The following is a 16,787-nucleotide window of genomic DNA, read 5'->3' as shown; positions in this document are numbered from 1 at the left end:
TTGTTTTTGCATTTGTAATACTGAATCCTAGACACACTGGTTGACCCCAAATAGGGGATTGAGGGAATGGGACTGGGCTGCCAGATCTTGGGACCAAGAGAACTGTGCACTTTTCTGACAGCAACAATTTTGTTCGTTCTTCAGCTGAATGGAAGAAAAGGATATGAAGGACCCACGTTGGTGCTAAGATGGAAATTTCAGGCCTGATGCTGTGGTTTCCTTGTCCAACATGATTGTAAGGTTTCAACAACCTGTTTTACAATAAGGTCTGCACCTCCAAATGCCATGTCCACAATTCTTGTCTGGACTTCAGAGCATAAAGTACTTTACAGCATCCATAAAGATTTGGAAGTTTCCTTAGTCCCTGTGCCCAGAAGCCAGTCATAGACTAATCCATGGATAAATCAATTAATAGGTACATTCCTTCCTCAGGCTATTGGACTATGAATAGAGATTTTGTGCCATAATGGCCAGTTCTATCCTGAAGGAATTACTGAAGGATTAGGAGCAAGCAGCCATCATATTAAGCCACTTGTGTGATAGATGGAGAGGCTAGATTCATTAACTGCACTGGGCCATGGCTAATATCAGCAAGTGTGTTTCAGGCTGACTGAGAAGGCAGACAAGCAGATGTACCAGGGCTAACTACTTCTCAAATCTACAGATTGACTTAAGTTGAAGCTTCCAAAATATGCAGAAGCTCTAATGAACTTCAAAGCTTTCTCTTGAGTAAAAAAGATACAGGATTTCTCTGTAAAGGATATAGGCATGCTGGATTTCTAGGATGCTCTCTCCAGAATGTAGGCAAGCTGAATTTCAGAGGCTCTCTCCAGCAAGCTCTGAAAACAACCAATATTATCCACTACAGATTCCGTGGGGACTACCACCATGAGAAATCATTATATTTCATAGACTAGCTGTCAACTGAATGCTCAGGAGGTTGCGAAAAGATCTTCAGAACGCCGCCTTCAAATATAATTTATTTGTATTTACTTATTTTATATACCGCTGGCTAGACCGAGAGGTATCGGAGTGCTTTACAGAAGCAAGAGCAAGACAAATATCATCAACAGGGACATCCCTCACAAAGGCATGAAAAGCTCCCTTACCACTCGTGGAATGAACTCTAGGTTTACATAGCCCAGGCCTAAAAGATTGATTGAAAATAATGCAGATACTACCCATCTATCTAGAAGTTATTTATGAGAACACCAAACTGAAACAAATGTCCCTACTGACAAACTATATGGGCTTTGTTGTAAGAGTGTCACTTGTCTTCTCCTGGTAGTATCTCAAGGGCCACCTGGCATCCTTTACATGGAGCAGCCTCTCCTTTGCGGTGGAATAGTAGGGTAAGACCAGCATTTGCAATGCAATAGGTCTCGCATTTATGAGAGTTTAAGCTATTGGCATTGTAAATGCCAATGCCTTTTATTTATCGGTTTTGATAATTAATCCACAATTAAAAGGCATTGTCATTTGCCAATAGCTCAAACAATGTCAGACCAATTGCATTTCGAAGAAGCGGCCGCCATTGTCTCGGGCTGCTTGGAAAGGGAAAGCGTGCCTGGGGCGCTCAATGTTGCAGGAAAGCATGTTGTGCCTGCAGTAAGAGAAACTCATTAAATAAATAGTGCTTAGGGACTAAATAAGACGTATTGGGAAACAACTGAAGTAAAGGGGCCAGTCCTCACGGGAGGTTACATATGAAGACAAAGGGGTACTAAAGGGGGACTAACAAGCCTTTTAACCAATTAGAATCCAGCATTTACATAGGACAAAGAAACAAGCCAATAACAAATTTGGCCGGAGAGTGGGTGTGCTTCAAGTCCATACTCGAATACATAATGCCTTGCAGAGCAGTGCATGCACTGCCCAGGCTCGACCCCAAAAAGGGTAACAAAATACTCTGAGCTGTGAAGAAACCTTATACGATCTTTAGAAGGAGGAACGGGGATTTGTCAAAGAAACCTTTTTTATGATGAAGTACATTCAAAAGTTCATAACACTGGTTTTTATGCACCCTCGCGACAAATAACAGCCAAAAAGAAAGTCTTCTTCCATAAGCAATATTGAAGATGGGATTTGTGCCTAGGTTCAAAAGTAGTGGCCCATAATTGTAAAAAGATTGTGTTCAATAACAGTGAGGGAAAGGTCTTCCACTGGGAAAGTTAACTGCGGTCTTCTACATAATCCTAAGCCACTGGGATGTGACAACATTTACGAGAAGGTGTTCAGCAGACAGTAATTTTTAACAATGATGCTATTAAAATAAATTGAAAATGAATAAAAGTATGTATTGAACTACAATTTCTTCCTAGCAGATCCGATCAGTCTGCTTCTCCAGGCCTATCATTTGAAGGAATCTAAAACCCCGATAGTGGCAAGTTCACCTCCTCTCAAGAAATCAAAATAGTCACAAAGAGGTTCAAGTGTTTATAATTTAAATACCCATTAGCCAGGCAGATCATTTACAGCAGTCTTAAGTGTGAGACCTAGCCTGACATTCTGAAGACACAATCCGAATAGCACTGTAGCATTCAGAGTGCCTGTTGGAACAGAGGTAAGTCTGAATGACATTCCTGGCTAGCAAAGGAGGAAGATGAGAAGCTTCTTTGTTCTATGCTGAGAGATCTTGATCATTACGTTTGCCAGGAAGGGGAACTGGTGGAGAAGTTGCGGACTACTGCACTAAAAGTGATTTAACTACAACATTGGGTCTTGCAGAAATCACAAGCAAGGACAGAGCATTTGGTGTTTCTGGTAATGGTAATTAGGCCAAACTGTAGTGTGTCTCACTGTCTGAAGACGCCTGTGACAGCCTTAAGGAGCAACATCCATTTGCGTTTCTTCAGTAGATGGAGTCTTTGATTATCGGATTAAAAGTTCTGTACGCCTTGGAGATGCAGTGTCACTATGTGGAGGGTCTTTACTAGAGCAGCTATCAAATCCACTAAAGTTTCATTTAAAGGAATACTGAGCATTATACATCCTTGATTGATTAAAATAATGCACAGTAGTAAAGTGGCTCATTTGTACTAGAATTGACTGTCTTCAGGAATGAGAAGAGCTAGCCGAGTCCATATATATGGGGGAGCATAAAACCCAAGAAACACAGCACAGATCTAGTACTTTTGTATAAAAATGTTCGCCTTCCGCTGATCAAAGATGACTGGAGAATAAATCCAGCTGATGAGCAATCAATCCACTGGGGTGTCAATTGTGAAATCAAGCTGCAGTGTTCGTCACTTGTACAATAATTTCACAGCGAGTTTGTGAATGTCCTGTAATCACTGCAGTGTTATTTTTAGTAACCGTGTGACATGCTCCAATCTGTCCCATGATCCTGTTATGTGCCGTCAATATGGATTCGGTTAGTTTCAGTGCCCATATGAAACCAGCCACTAAGAATATACCAAGATATTGGCACCCAACTGGTCTTGTGGCAATAATAATCAAAGTAATTAGGCAGTGTGGGCCAACAGGCAATCCAGCTAATAGCAAGATAAACACTGGGCCATAAAATTATGGCAGTCAGCCTCATTAAACCTTTCCCGCGGAACCGGGATACAACCTTTTCAGAAAAGAGACACAAGTCCCGACCATACTCGGATTCCTACACAAACTGTTCAACTAAGTAATGGGCATGGTGGTCCAAATGTCAAAAGCATAAGTGGGTTGCTTCAGACATCTATCTATCTATCTATCTATCTATCTATCTATCTATCTATCTATCTATCTATCTATCTATCTAATCTATCTCATCTCTACCGGTGACGTTACTGACTGCAAACCAAGGATCAGACAGCTTAAAAATATAGGCAGGTCATCTCTATTATGTTCCTTACATCTTCGACACAGGTAGGGGCCTGTGTTCTGCTCACCAGTGATAAAAACAAACGTTTCCCAATCTAAAACATATTCCTTTTTTATAGAGGATGACAACTACAAACACCTGACAAACTTCCAACAGCTCTTCAAATTGGAAACGCTGCCACATCTTTTATGTTCAGTTTATGTTGCATAAGCCCTGGGAATTCTGCCAGCTTCATTTCATCATCTGTGTGCTCTGTAGTATTTTTGCAGCTGAAATGACCAGCACTGCTTAACCAGTTACTTGGGGCAAGACTTGCCATGACCATGTGGCAGTATCATGCTCGCTCAATAAGTCATCCACCTTCACTAATTGTGCCCTCCATGAAAACATGACTCTATAACTTAAGGAGACTTATATTTTACAGCTGCCCTTGGTCGTCTTTTTGCATTTCACAGATAAAGCCCCAAGACACTCTTTAGTCGAAGTTGCTCGTTACAAATTAGCTAAAAGAAGTAAATAAATAAATAAGGCCGATTCTTACTGCCTAACTTAACACTTAACTGGGTGGCAACAGCAACCAGGGATAGTTTACCCTCAGTTTTTGATAAAGTACCAGGGTCTATCTGAAGCAATCAGACCAGAGTCTGACCAACAAGTATGCAGTTAGTCATGACCAAACTCCAGAGCACTTAAGTATCATCGAGGGAATAAGGAAATGCTTTTGTAACAACGAACAAAGAATAGAGCCTAGTCTTTGGTCTACCCTGCATTGTTGGGCTCAAAGGATCAACTATCATAAATCCAGGCCTGTGACATGCACTGGATGAAATGGAGGATTCAAACTTGTTTATTTGCCTGTCCAAGTAGTGCTTTAGAGCTTACCTTTAAATAATCGCAAAACTATACTTGGCTCTAGTCCCAACTTACCTGTAGAAGTTTATCAGCATCTGAAAAAGCCCAGTCGTCACAAGTCTTGAGAAACTTTTCTTTTAAATTGCATTCATTTAAAGCTCACTGAGCAAAATGTCAAACTATACGTTTGTCCAAATAAATGATCAACTACAGGGAACACTCTTGAACTCGTATTTAAGGCATATTAGAACATTGGAACACAGCGGGCCTTTAATAGCTGGTATAGCCCGCTATGGCGGGCTATAAGACTATAATAAACCTTGAGCTCAAAAAAACAAAGTATAGAAAATTAAAGATAAGTGCAGAGTGGGTTAACGTGATGATAGGTTATAGATGTCAGTCAGCACCCTGCAAGATGGACACAGTTGGTCTATCAAGTAAACCATAAAAATAAAGCCCTGGCAGTTCTTGCGGATCCTGTAAATATTTGCTGGCTCAATCTCATTCCCCAGCATAAGACTTTTCCCACCAATTATTTTCTTTAAATCAGTAACACTTTATAGGAATAACCTAATGTTTTTAGCTTTCTCACACAACAAACTCACCACTTCCGTTGGATCCTGAGGGAGGAATACCATCTTCATCATCACTGTATTCCTCATTGGATTGTGCCACCTCTGGTTCAGGGGCTGTGCTCTTAGATTCTTGTTCTTGTTCTACTCTACTCCGCAGGGCCAGTATTCGGTGGTGCAGCGCTGCATACAGTTGTCCAGTATCTTTGGAACTTGCCTAAGTAGGTTGGCCAAAAATAAATGAGATTAAATTGTTAATGACTGCTCTTCCCAGCCTCCCTTCCCAACAGCAGAGATATTCTAATCCTAAACGTCTACAAACGATACTATGCTGTATTACTATTGCTACAGGCAAGTACAAGTTTACAAATGCAAATGCTCCACAACTGAATAATGTAGTAGCAGGCCTGGCACTCTATTGGAGCACAATATGACAACACTTGTTGCCTCAGGAGAAAAATAATGGAACCATTAGTAAAATCAACCTTCCCGATCCTCAATGTTCGCTGATACGAAGAGTTTGGACCCTTTCCAAACAGATGTTCAATCAAAGGCTGTGTGTGGGGGTGGGGCTGGATTGGAGGAGGCATTGGGGGGTTGGGTTGACGGTGCTCCGTTGATTGCTGGGATCATCCGAAGTGCCAGGTCTTGAGGTCCTTCCTGAACTGGAACAGTGTGGGGGTTAGCAGGAGGTGAAGGGGGAGGTCGTTCCAGGCCTTAGCTGAGAGTTAGGAGAAGGACTTTCCTCCCGTTCTGGCCTTGTAGATGTATTGGACAGTGGTGGCTGGTGACATTTGAAAGTGGTGAGGCCTAAAGCAACTGTCGTACTTCACTGTGGCTAGCGAGCGAGCTTGAACCACCTACGGGGGGGTTCGTTGGGTTTCTCCCACCGAGAAAATTTTGAAAAATAGAGTGGGCAAATGGTGCCTTTTCAAGCAATCCAGAAGGTGTGAAGAACAGCTCAGTCAATACTACTGTTTAGAGTTGTGGGAGATAAGAAACCTTATAGAAGTTTGACACATAATGAGAATGCTCTGGTAATATGGAAGGAGTAGTTTCTTTTCTGTAACTCCAGTTCTGTAGTAGGGGTATCTCTGTGATAGTCATAATCTAGTGAATAGTCCCGCCCATGTGCGTGGACCCCGGAGCAATAAAAAATAATCTCTTAAGGTGTCAAATCATGCAGACCTGCATCCACCTTTAAGAGAGAATTTAATTTAAAGACAGATAATGCAGCCTATACCCACACTACACTGTCCAGTACTTCAACTAGAATTCCACCAACATCCACAAACAGCACTGCCTGTCCAGCTTTTCTCCACACAGGAAAAAACCCTGCCTCTACCAGCAAAAGCCTCTGGAATGATAGAGAGGAAGGAATGGACAGACAAGCCCCATAGGCTGCCATTATGTGGCTGAGAACATGATACTGTGCCTTTAAGAAAACTTTCCAGATTTCCAGAACTTTCCCAGTATCCCAGAATGCACAGCAGGTCCCTTCTACTTTCAGTTCTTTTTGAAGGCGTAGCACGCCAGACCTGTAGCATTCCTCACATGAAGAATCATCTCTCCACCGGGGAGGCGGGAGGGCGCTTATGACTATCACAGAGATACCCCTACTACAGAACTGGAGTTACAGAAAAGAAACTACTCCTTCTGTAGTAGGGGATCTCTGTGTATAGTCATAATCTAGTGAATAGAATGGCAAGCCCATCCCCATACAACAACGGCGGTGGAGAACACACAAGACAATACCACTACTGTGCGAACAAATTTCGCAGCGAAGCCTGCCCAACCTGAGCATCTGCCCTGGCATCCGTGTCCAGACAGTAATGCGCAGCAAAGGTATGGACTGACTTCTAAGTGGCCGCCTTGCAGATTTCCGCAATCGGAACATTACGCAGCAAAGCCGTTGTGGCAGCTTTGCCCCTGGTGGAATGAGCCTTAGGTTTACCCCCTAAGGTCTTATTAGCCTTTTGATAACACAATTGTATGCAGGACACAATCCACCGAGAAATGGACTGCTTAGAGGTCGCGAGACCGGTCCTGACTGATCCATAATTAACAAACAATTGGTCCGACCTACGAATATCCTTGGTCTTATCCAGATAAAATTTCAACACCCTCCGAACATCCAGGGAATGGAGAGACCTTTCCGCTGGCGAAGAGGGATTCTGAAAGAACGTAGGTAAAGTTATGGTCTGGTTGACATGAAAATCAGAGATAACCTTAGGAAGAAATTTAGGGCGAGTACGCATCACAACCTTAGCAGCATGAAATACAGTATAAGGTTCTTGACAACATAATGCCTGAAGTTCACTCACCCTGCGGGCCAATGTAATGGCCACTAGGAACGCCGCCTTCCAGGATAGGTGCTGCAATGAAGCCTTGTGAATGGGTTCATAAGGCTCCTTCATCAGCCTGGACAGCACCACATTCAAGTCCCAGGAAGGCGAGGGAAGTCTGACAGGAGGGAACACTTTCTTCAAGCCTTCCAAAAAATCCTTGACCACAGGGATCTGAAAGAAGGAAGTCTGTGAAGGGCATTTCCTGTAAGCAGTCAAAGCAGCCAGATGAACCTTAATGGAATGGAAATTAAGGCCAGACTGCGCCAAATGCAAAAGGTACGGAAGGATGACATCTTCCTTACATGTCGTAGGATCAAAGTTCTTGGACTTACACCAGATACAGAACCTCTTCCACTTATAGGCATAGGAAGTCCTAGTGGAAGGCCGTTTAGACTCCTTCAGTATGTCCATACAATCTTCTGGTAGATTCAAATGGCCATATTGCACTATCTCAGGAGCCATGCCGCCAAACCCAAAGACGAGAGGTTGGGGTGCACCATCCGCCCCCCGAACTTCGTGAGAAGGTCCGGCCTGCACGGCAACCGTATGTGAGGAAGGAGAGACCGGTGAAGTAGGTCCGTGAACCACCACTGTCTGGGCCATTCCGGGGCGATCAGGATCATCCGCGCCCTGGACTGGGACAGCTTGATGAGCACTGCCGGAATCAGGGGAATGGGTGGAAAAGCGTACAGAAAGCTGTTCGACCAATCGATCCATAACGCATTCCCCAGCGTCCCCCGCTGGTAGTACCTGGATGCGAAGTCTCGGCATTTGCTGTTTTCGGCAGTGGCGAACAGATCTACGTCTGGAGTCCCCCACCTTGCGAAGACTTCTCCTAGTACTTCGTCGTTTATGACCCATTCGTGGTTTTCCTGAATCAGCCTGCTCAGTGCGTCCGCCTGAGCATTCTGTACCCCTGGCAGATGCATGGCCGTAATCGTCAGTCCTCGGGCCAGAAGCCAGTGCCAGATCGCCTGCGCCTCCTGCGACAGAGTGCGCGATCTCGACCCCCCCTGCTTGTTGAGGTAATACATAGTGGTTGTATTGTCCGTCTGTATCAGCAGCGAGTTGGTCTGGAAGGACGGAAGGAAGGCCTTCAGTGCCAGGAAGACAGCTCTGAGTTCCAGGAAATAGATGTGGTACGTCGATTCCAACGGGGACCACTTTCCTTGAATCTGAAAGTCCCCGGAAAACGCTCCCCAGCTTCGGAGAGACGCATCCGTCACGACACTCTTCGTGGGAATGTCCTTGTGGAAGGGAACCCCCCCTGAGAAGGTTCTCCGCCGACCACCACCACTTCAGAGACTGAAGAGCATGTAGAGACAGTCGTATCTTGTCGTCCCAAGAACCTGTCTTCTGATCCCACTGATCCTCCAAGCACTCCTGCAGTGGTCTCATGTGCAGCCGTGCGTGAGGAAGATACAGGAGGCCATCGATCCCAGCAGCGAAGACACCTTCCTCACTGTCGTCGATGGAGCAGTCCTGAGCCTTCCGAAGGAGTGATAACCGTCTCTCCTCCGAAGGAGACACGCTTGCTGACCGCGTATCGATGGAAGCTCCCAGGTACTGTATGCACTGGACCGGAGTCGGGACCGATTTGGACATGTTGACGTGTAACCCCAGCTTGTGCAAGAGAGCGCACGTTCACCGGAAGTGTTCTTGTGCTTCCGAGAAGGATGATGCCTTGATCAGCCAATCGTCCAGATACGGGTAGACAAACACCTTGTTCCTCAGCAGGTGTGCCGCCACCACCGCCATGCACTTCGAGAAGGTCCGGGGCGCAGACTTTAGCCCGAATGGCAGTACTGTGTGTATTGATAGTGATTGGCGCCGACTTGGAATCGCAGGAACTTCCTGTGCTTCCGTGCGATGGGCACATGGAAGTACGCATCCTGTAGATCCATGGCACAGAGCCAGTCTCCCCGTTGCAGCTGAGGGTAAATCTGATGCAACGATAGCATGCGAAACTTCTCTCTGCGAATCCATTTGTTTGCCTGTCGCAAATCCAGAATGGGCCTGAACTCGCTCTTGTCCTTCTTGCGAACGAGAAAGAACCGAGAGTACAGACCTCTTCCCCTTTGAGACAGAGGTACCTCTTCTACCGCCTTTTTTCTCAACAAGATGTCTGCCTCCGCCTGGAGCTCTCGCAGCTGAAACTGAGAGCTTACCGGCGGAATCGTTGGAGGCGGGCTGATAAACCGAAGACTGTATCCATTGCAAACAATATTCAGCACCCACTTGTCCCGAGTAATTTTTCTCCACTCTGCCGGAAAAAGTTGAATGCTTCCCCCCACTGGAGTGGGTAACGGTTGAGGGGGAAGTAGCCGCTCAGGGCCGAGACCCGGCCGGGCCCTTGGTAGTGGTAGCAGCCTGCTGGCCTCCTCTACCCCTCTGACGTTTCTGGAAGGGCTTTCGGAACTGCTGCTGTTGGTGCTGCTGCTGTCCCGAACCCTGTCCACGCCCTCTGCCCGTAGATCCGAACCGCCTCTGGAATGGGCGCTTCTTCTTCTCGGCCTTCTCCAACCCGACAGCCGTCAGGGTCTCCGCCTACGCCTTCATGCGGGCCATGTCATCATCCGCACGTTTTCCAAACAGGGTTTCCCCCGAGAAGGGCAGGTTGGCTACTCTGTGCTGATCCTCTGGCTTGAGCGACGTCAGGCGTAGCCAAGAGTGACGCCTCTGATGGACACCAGGACAGTAGGAGTGTGCCGCCAACAAGGAGACATCCGCTGCCGCACTGATGACCTGGTTCGAGACCAGCATGCCCTCTCGCACTGTCTCCAGGAAGTCCTCCTTCCGGTCCCAGGGCAGCAGGTCCGCATACTGTTGGAGGGACTCCCACAGGGCCCGGTCGTAACGCCCCAACAGCGCCCCCGCACTTGCCGCCTTCATGGTGGTAGACGCGGTCCCACACACCTTCCTGCCCGCCGAGTCCAGCCAGCGGCTTTCCTTGTCGGGCGGGACCGTCGATGAAGGTGCAGTCGCATGCTGCTTCCTCGCCGCCGTCACGATGACAGAGTCCGGCTTCGGGTCCATCCGTAAAAAAGCAGGGTCCGAGTCCGGGGCCCGATACTTTTTCATGAGCCGTGAGGGAGCGGCTTTTGTCACCGCGGAGGTGAGGAACAACTCCAACGCGGGTTCCACCAGTCCCGGCACTAGAGGCAGCAGAGGGCGAGACAGGTGTTTTTTGTGTAGAGTCTCGAATATCACGGACGTCGTGGGCGTCGGTACCGTCACCGAGATGCCCAACTTGGCTGCCCCCCGCAGCAGCACCTCCTGGAAGGAGACCAGACACCCTAGTCCCCGGTGAGTCTGACAGCGTCGGCGAGAAGTCTCTGGCCGAGGACCGTGTGCGTGACCTGGACCTGTGCCTCCTATGGCGCCGTCCCAATGTCGACGACGACTACCTCCTATGGCTCCGCGACCTTCTCCTCCTGACGGAGCTGGAGCGCGACCTCCTCGGCTTCGGCCTGTCCGACGGTCTAGCCGGGCCCGGCGACCGTGGGTGACGCGGCCTCGGCGTCCCCTGCGGCGGAGTCGGATACCTGGGCAGGGAGACCGACCTCGGTGGAACTGCAGGAGGCCCCAACGGAGTGCGAGGTGGTATAGGACGCGGAGGGGGAGGTGGAGGTGGTGACACCGGCCGTGGTGGCAGTGGCGGTGGAGGAGTCGGCGGCCGTGGTGGAGGCGGCAGAGGTGGTGATGGCGTAGGGTTCCGAGGAGGTGTATACACCACGGAGTACCCCGATCCCGGAGACTCCGTTCCCCTCTTACTCCTGGCGTCAGGGCTCCCCCTGCGCCGTCTCGACGTCGACCGCCTCGACGTCGAGCCTCTTTTCGACGTCGACCGCCTCCTCGACGGCGACCTCCGTGACGTCGATCGTCTTCTCGACGCCGGTCGTCTTCTCGACGGCGATCTCCATGACGTCAATCGCTTCGACAGCGACCGTCGCCTCTTCGCCGACGGCGAGCGGCGCTCCCCCTTCGACGGCGAGCGCCGACGCCGGGCCTGATCTCGCCGTCGATGGCTCGACGGCGACGTCGCAGAAGATGCCGATGTCGTTGACGGCGACCTGTTCAGCTCCTTCGACGTCGATGCCGCTTCTCCCCAGAGCCCTGGGGAGATGGCGAACAGACCGTAGTCATCCCCCTCGACGCCGCCGTCGACGGGGAGTGGGGACGCTTGCTGGTCTTCCTGCCCCTGGGGAGCCCCCCAGAGGCCTAAGCATGGGCAGAATCAGCCCCTCCAGACCCAGCTCGTGCCTTCAGCCATCTGTCCTCCAGGACCTGGAGCCTGATCTTCTTCCTCTCTCTCAGGGTCCTGGCTGAAAAAGAGCGGCAGATCTCACACTCCTCAGGCACGTGGGACTGGGGAAGGCAGACGATGCACACCCTGTGTGTGTCTGACTTAGCCTTTTTTCTTCCACAATCAGGACACTTGTCGAACAAGCCAGTCATTCTGATAACACCAGAAGGAAAAAGGACTTTCTAACACTTGAAAAGTAACCAATAACCCTTGAAAAGGGAGAGCTCAATGCTCCAGGGTCCTGCTAGCAGGAGCCGGAAAAAAGAACTGAAAGTAGAAGGGACCTGCTGTGCATTCTGGGATACTGGGAAAGTTCTGGAAATCTGGAAAGTTTTCTTAAAGGCACAGTATCCTGTTCTCAGCCACATAATGGCAGCCTATGGGGCTTGTCTGTCCATTCCTTCCTCTCTATCATTCCAGAGGCTTTTGCTGGTAGAGGCAGGGTTTTTTCCTGTGTGGAGAAAAGCTGGACAGGCAGTGCTGTTTGTGGATGTTGGTGGAATTCTAGTTGAAGTACTGGACAGTGTAGCCTGTGGGTATAAGCTGCATTATCGGTCTTTAAATTAAATTCTCTCTTAAAGGTGGATGTAGGTCTGCATGATTTGACACCTTAAGAGATTATGTTTTATTGCTCCGGGGTCCACGCACATGGGCGGGACTATTCACTAGATTATGACTATACACAGAGATCCCCTACTACAGAACTAAAATGAACAACAATTTACTGGTACCGCAATAGCACAACTATTCTTTATCATACTGGATAGAACCACGGTACATCCAACATGAAATAAATTCCAGTTAGGAGTCTCATATAGCTGTGAAAAGTAGGATTTTCCTGCTTCCTGGTCCAAGCCTCTATTGATAGCATTAATAAGGATGCCTCAGGTAGACATGTGTTGTTTGGTGTATCTTTGCATATGTATACTATAAATGGAACATTTTTATTTAAAACATATATTCAGCCCTCGTGGCTCTCTCCTCTCTCACTCCTGCTAGTATGATCGACTCTTTCAAAATTGAGAACGTAACCAACTGCCTGGTCCCAAAGATACTGACGCTATTGTTTTTCTTTTCTTCAAAGAGGAAATACAATAAACCCCTAGGCATACATACTGACATGCTTTATAAATAATAACAAAGCTAATATTGAGCAAAACAGGCTCTGCAGTTGGTAGAAAACCTCAGAATTAAACAGAACAGACAGGCATGAAAATGCATATAAAGTTCCACACTCTAAAGTAGCAGTGGTGTACAAGATACTAAAAGAGAAAAGGGAAACACAATAGTATAAACTTCAATTCATATCACCAGGAACCGTTACCATGCAAACAGTCACACTGCAACCAACAATATTTTGACTACTAGATGTCAAATGCTTGCTAGGATTCAGCAGTTTGGTGTATAAATTGTACTCCTTTTTATCAGAAATGGACATTTAGAAAGGGTTCATACATATGGTCGATCAGTTGTGCAGATATTGTCTCTGGAGGTCAAAAACTGAAGATATCCTAGGGTCTAAGTATTTACCATACTCTCAACATCCCCAGGTCCAAAGGACACTCAAAGCCCTTCATATATACACCCCAAGCAAAACCTGTTAGCTATCCCCTATTTAAATTGTCTATCAATCTTCACATATATATTCCACAACAAATTAGGCATAGAATGTTCTTGCAGCCTTTCCTCAGAAGCACCAGAAGGCTAATTCTGTGTTTCTACACTACACTGGAGGAAGACTGTAGTGATTGCTACTCATCCTGTCTTGCTCATCCTCTGCTGTCACCATGTGGAATGTTGATATTCATGATGACACATTAGAATGTTGGGTTCCTAGCTCTGTGAATTCAGTTGGGAGCTTGGGGCTGAGCTGTAAGGAGACAGCTCCTGGTGGGGTTTTTATTTCCATCCTTCTTAACATCTTGATACCTTGTACCATCTACTAAATAAATACTTATTCTACAAGAACCTACGTGGACCTGATCCTCATTTACTTCACTACAGATTTTGGTGACGATCTGGGAATTTCAACTTTATCTTACTTTAAATTTCAAGCAACAATTGGACTTTCTTCAACAAGGTAACCATTTAAGTTTTAATTTCTTCAATTGACTTCCTAGCATACTGGCACGCTAAAAAACCCCACCAGTGACCATTTCACTATACTGGTCGTCCTCATTTCAACAAGCCAGTCCCTGCTGTAACTTCCTGCTACTTTTAGAGGCTGGTTCAATAAAGTCTAAGTTCCTGACTTCCAGTTCATCTCCATCACTTCGTGACTGATGTTCCTATTTTACCTGTGTGCCCTCAGCAACTTACTGCTATTTCTCTTGCCTGCCATATCATATTCTATCTCTTCAAATACAATTTTCACAGAGATGCGGCTGACCTGATCACCCTGCTGTGTTTTTCTGGACCTTGGTAGCAAGCTTTACTCTTCATCCAGCGAGCGCAGTCAGTGTTTGTTGGAAGCCAACGGGTTTGGGGGACTGTGACGGTGATTACATTCACCTCATTCTGTAGACTTATTGCTTTGATGCCAGCTCCGTACATAAAGGCCAAATGTTTCTTGCATCCTTCTAACAAGCGCCATTCATAAGAATTATTCTTTTTGGAGCCTGTTTCATGACTTTGTGTACACGCTTATACACTTTATCTGCTTGTGGCGGCAGTTCTTGAAACATTTTGCGGTAATTTTTTTATTTTAACTATGGGCCTTGATTCATCATTTTCTTTAGGCAGTTCAACCGCCCTCTTAGGTTTTGAAAAACAACGTGCGCCATGCTTAGCGCACGCTCTTACCTTCATATTTCAAGCCTCAGCCGCAACAATTCTTCCTTCAATGACGTACCTTCTCTCTCCGTCTTTGATGCTGCCTCCGTGTCAGTGGAGCAACGTTTGGTGCAATTTTCTGCCTGGAGCCATCCTGCACGGCGTGCTGTACGTGCCGCCATCTTGTGGTTGACACCTACTTGCATACTTCAATCTTTCGGTATTTTCTTCTACTGCCAACCATGTTTTTTCATCGGCTGTGAGGCAGTTTCATCGTCATTATGAGCACCGAGGCTTATTCTACAAGAACCTACGTGGACCTGATCCTCATTTACTTCACTACAAAGACCTCTGATCAATTTGAAACTCTGGGTGAGCCTCTAGAGCGTTCTATAGTAGCCATACCTTTCTGACGCCTATAGTACAACCAGCATTACCACAGAACCAGAAGGCTGTGCTAATACTGTAGACCGCTTTGTTTCTCTACCCTGGGAGATACCTCCTAAACACCCTAGCCCTCACGGTATTTCACCTCTCAAACATCTTCTCGACTCCCCACAGCATTGCAAGTCCCTCACCAGCTGCCAGAAAGACCAACAAGAAAGATTCCAAACACCATTCTGGTGTTTAATGCTGTGTGGTATGCCCCTCGGAGAGTAACGAATAGTTTCTTACCCGTCGGTGTAGTTTTGCAGCTTGACGATCTTTCTGGATTCACTATGCTGTGCATTATTCCGAGATCTGGTGGTTGGGTCCGGATTCGTAGTCTTTCTTTTTTTTTGTGTAGCCCAGGTGGGCGTCGACGTCCCACCATTTGGTGTACCTCTCGTGACGTCGGCGTGCTTTCAGCGGAAGTCCCACCTTTGGGGCGCCATCTTCGGGTTCTTTTTTCCCTTCCTTTCTCTCTTTTTGTTTTTTACCCTAGGCGTTAAGTAACTTCCTTATATATCCTTTCAGTTTTATCTTGTTATTTCAGTCTTTGTCCTTCCACCCTTTTTTCTCCTGCCTCATCTTCCTGGCGGAGGTGGGTGGGTTCGCTAGTGAATCCAGAAAGATCTTCAAGCTGCAAAACTACACCGACAGGTAAGAAACTATTCGTTTTGCAGCGTGAATCTTTCTGGATTCACTATGCTGTGCATAGATTTTGTAGCGGTTTGTTATCTCTGTGGCGGCTGGGTGCAAGATGAGCGTTGGTCGTTGAATATATGTTGAAGCACCTTCTGTCCTACTTGTGCTTCCTTGTTCATCTGTATATCCACGCAGTAGTGCTTGGTGAACGTGTGCACCGAAGCCCATGTTGCCGCCAGGCATATGTCTTGAATGGGTGTATTTGCCAGAAAGGCAATTGTTGCTCCCTTCTTCCTTGTGGAGTGGGCCCGTGGCCCCTCTGATAGTTCTTGCCCCACCTGTTTGTGGCAGAATTGTATTGTTAGTGCAATCCATCGTGCGATGGTGCTTTTTGTCACTGGTCTACCCAGGAAGCTCGTTGCGAAGGACACAAAAAACTGTTTGGTTTTCCGGTGTTCTTTTGTCCTCTCGATGTAGTGCATCACCGCCCTTCTAGCGTCTAGAGTGTTCAGTGCCCTTTCTGCGCTTGTTGCTGGGTTCTGAAAGAAACCTGGTATTTGAATTGTTTGATTTAAATGGAATGCTGACACCACCTTTGGCATGAAGTGTGGGTCCGTTCTCATTACGACTGTCCTTGTGTATCTGGATGTAGGGCTCTTGCAGCGTTAGTGCTTGCAGCTCGCTTACTCTGCGCAGTGAGGTTATTGCCACCAGAAAGGCTGTATTCATGGTTAGTATTTGGAGGGAGGCCTTGTGAATGGGCTCAAAGGGCGACTTCATAAGTTCCGTCAGGACTATGTTGAGGTTCCATGCCGGAGGCGGCATCCTCTTTGGTGGCGCTATTCTTTTTGCCCCTTCCAGGAATCTCTTTACTACCCGTGACGTAAAGAAGCTTCCTCCTGTCTCACCTCGTGTGTAAGCTACTGTGTGAGGTATCTAAGCACCGTTGATTCCTTTGTCATTTTATCTTGCAGTTTATTTTTGCTGTACCATATTGTGAACCTTTTCCACTTTTCCCCATAACATTTCCGTGTTGTTGGTCTCCTTGCCTC

The 16,787-nt window shown here is 47.1% G+C and overlaps 1 protein-coding gene across 6 annotated transcripts in view; it reads right to left on the bottom strand.

Annotated features, from left to right (window-relative positions):
- The window catches only part of RANBP3 (RAN binding protein 3), a 324,639-nt gene that overhangs the window by 39,890 nt on the left and 267,962 nt on the right, over positions 1–16,787 (bottom strand). For all 6 annotated transcript variants that reach the window (XR_014971945.1, XR_014971946.1, XR_014971944.1 and 3 more), the window contains one exon: positions 5,275–5,458. Coding sequence is in view for 3 of the 6 variants with exons in the window: in XM_085637083.1 (XP_085493209.1) it covers positions 5,275–5,458 (184 nt within the window). In the remaining 3 variants the exon portion in view is untranslated. The remainder of the gene's footprint in view (positions 1–5,274; positions 5,459–16,787) is intronic.

The sequence above is a fragment of the Triturus cristatus genome, chromosome 12, assembly GCF_964204655.1.
Source record: "Triturus cristatus chromosome 12, aTriCri1.1, whole genome shotgun sequence".
NCBI lineage: Eukaryota > Metazoa > Chordata > Amphibia > Caudata > Salamandridae > Triturus > Triturus cristatus.
The sequence above is the reverse complement of the archived record's forward strand: the minus strand, read 5'-3'. Positions and strand labels throughout refer to the sequence as shown.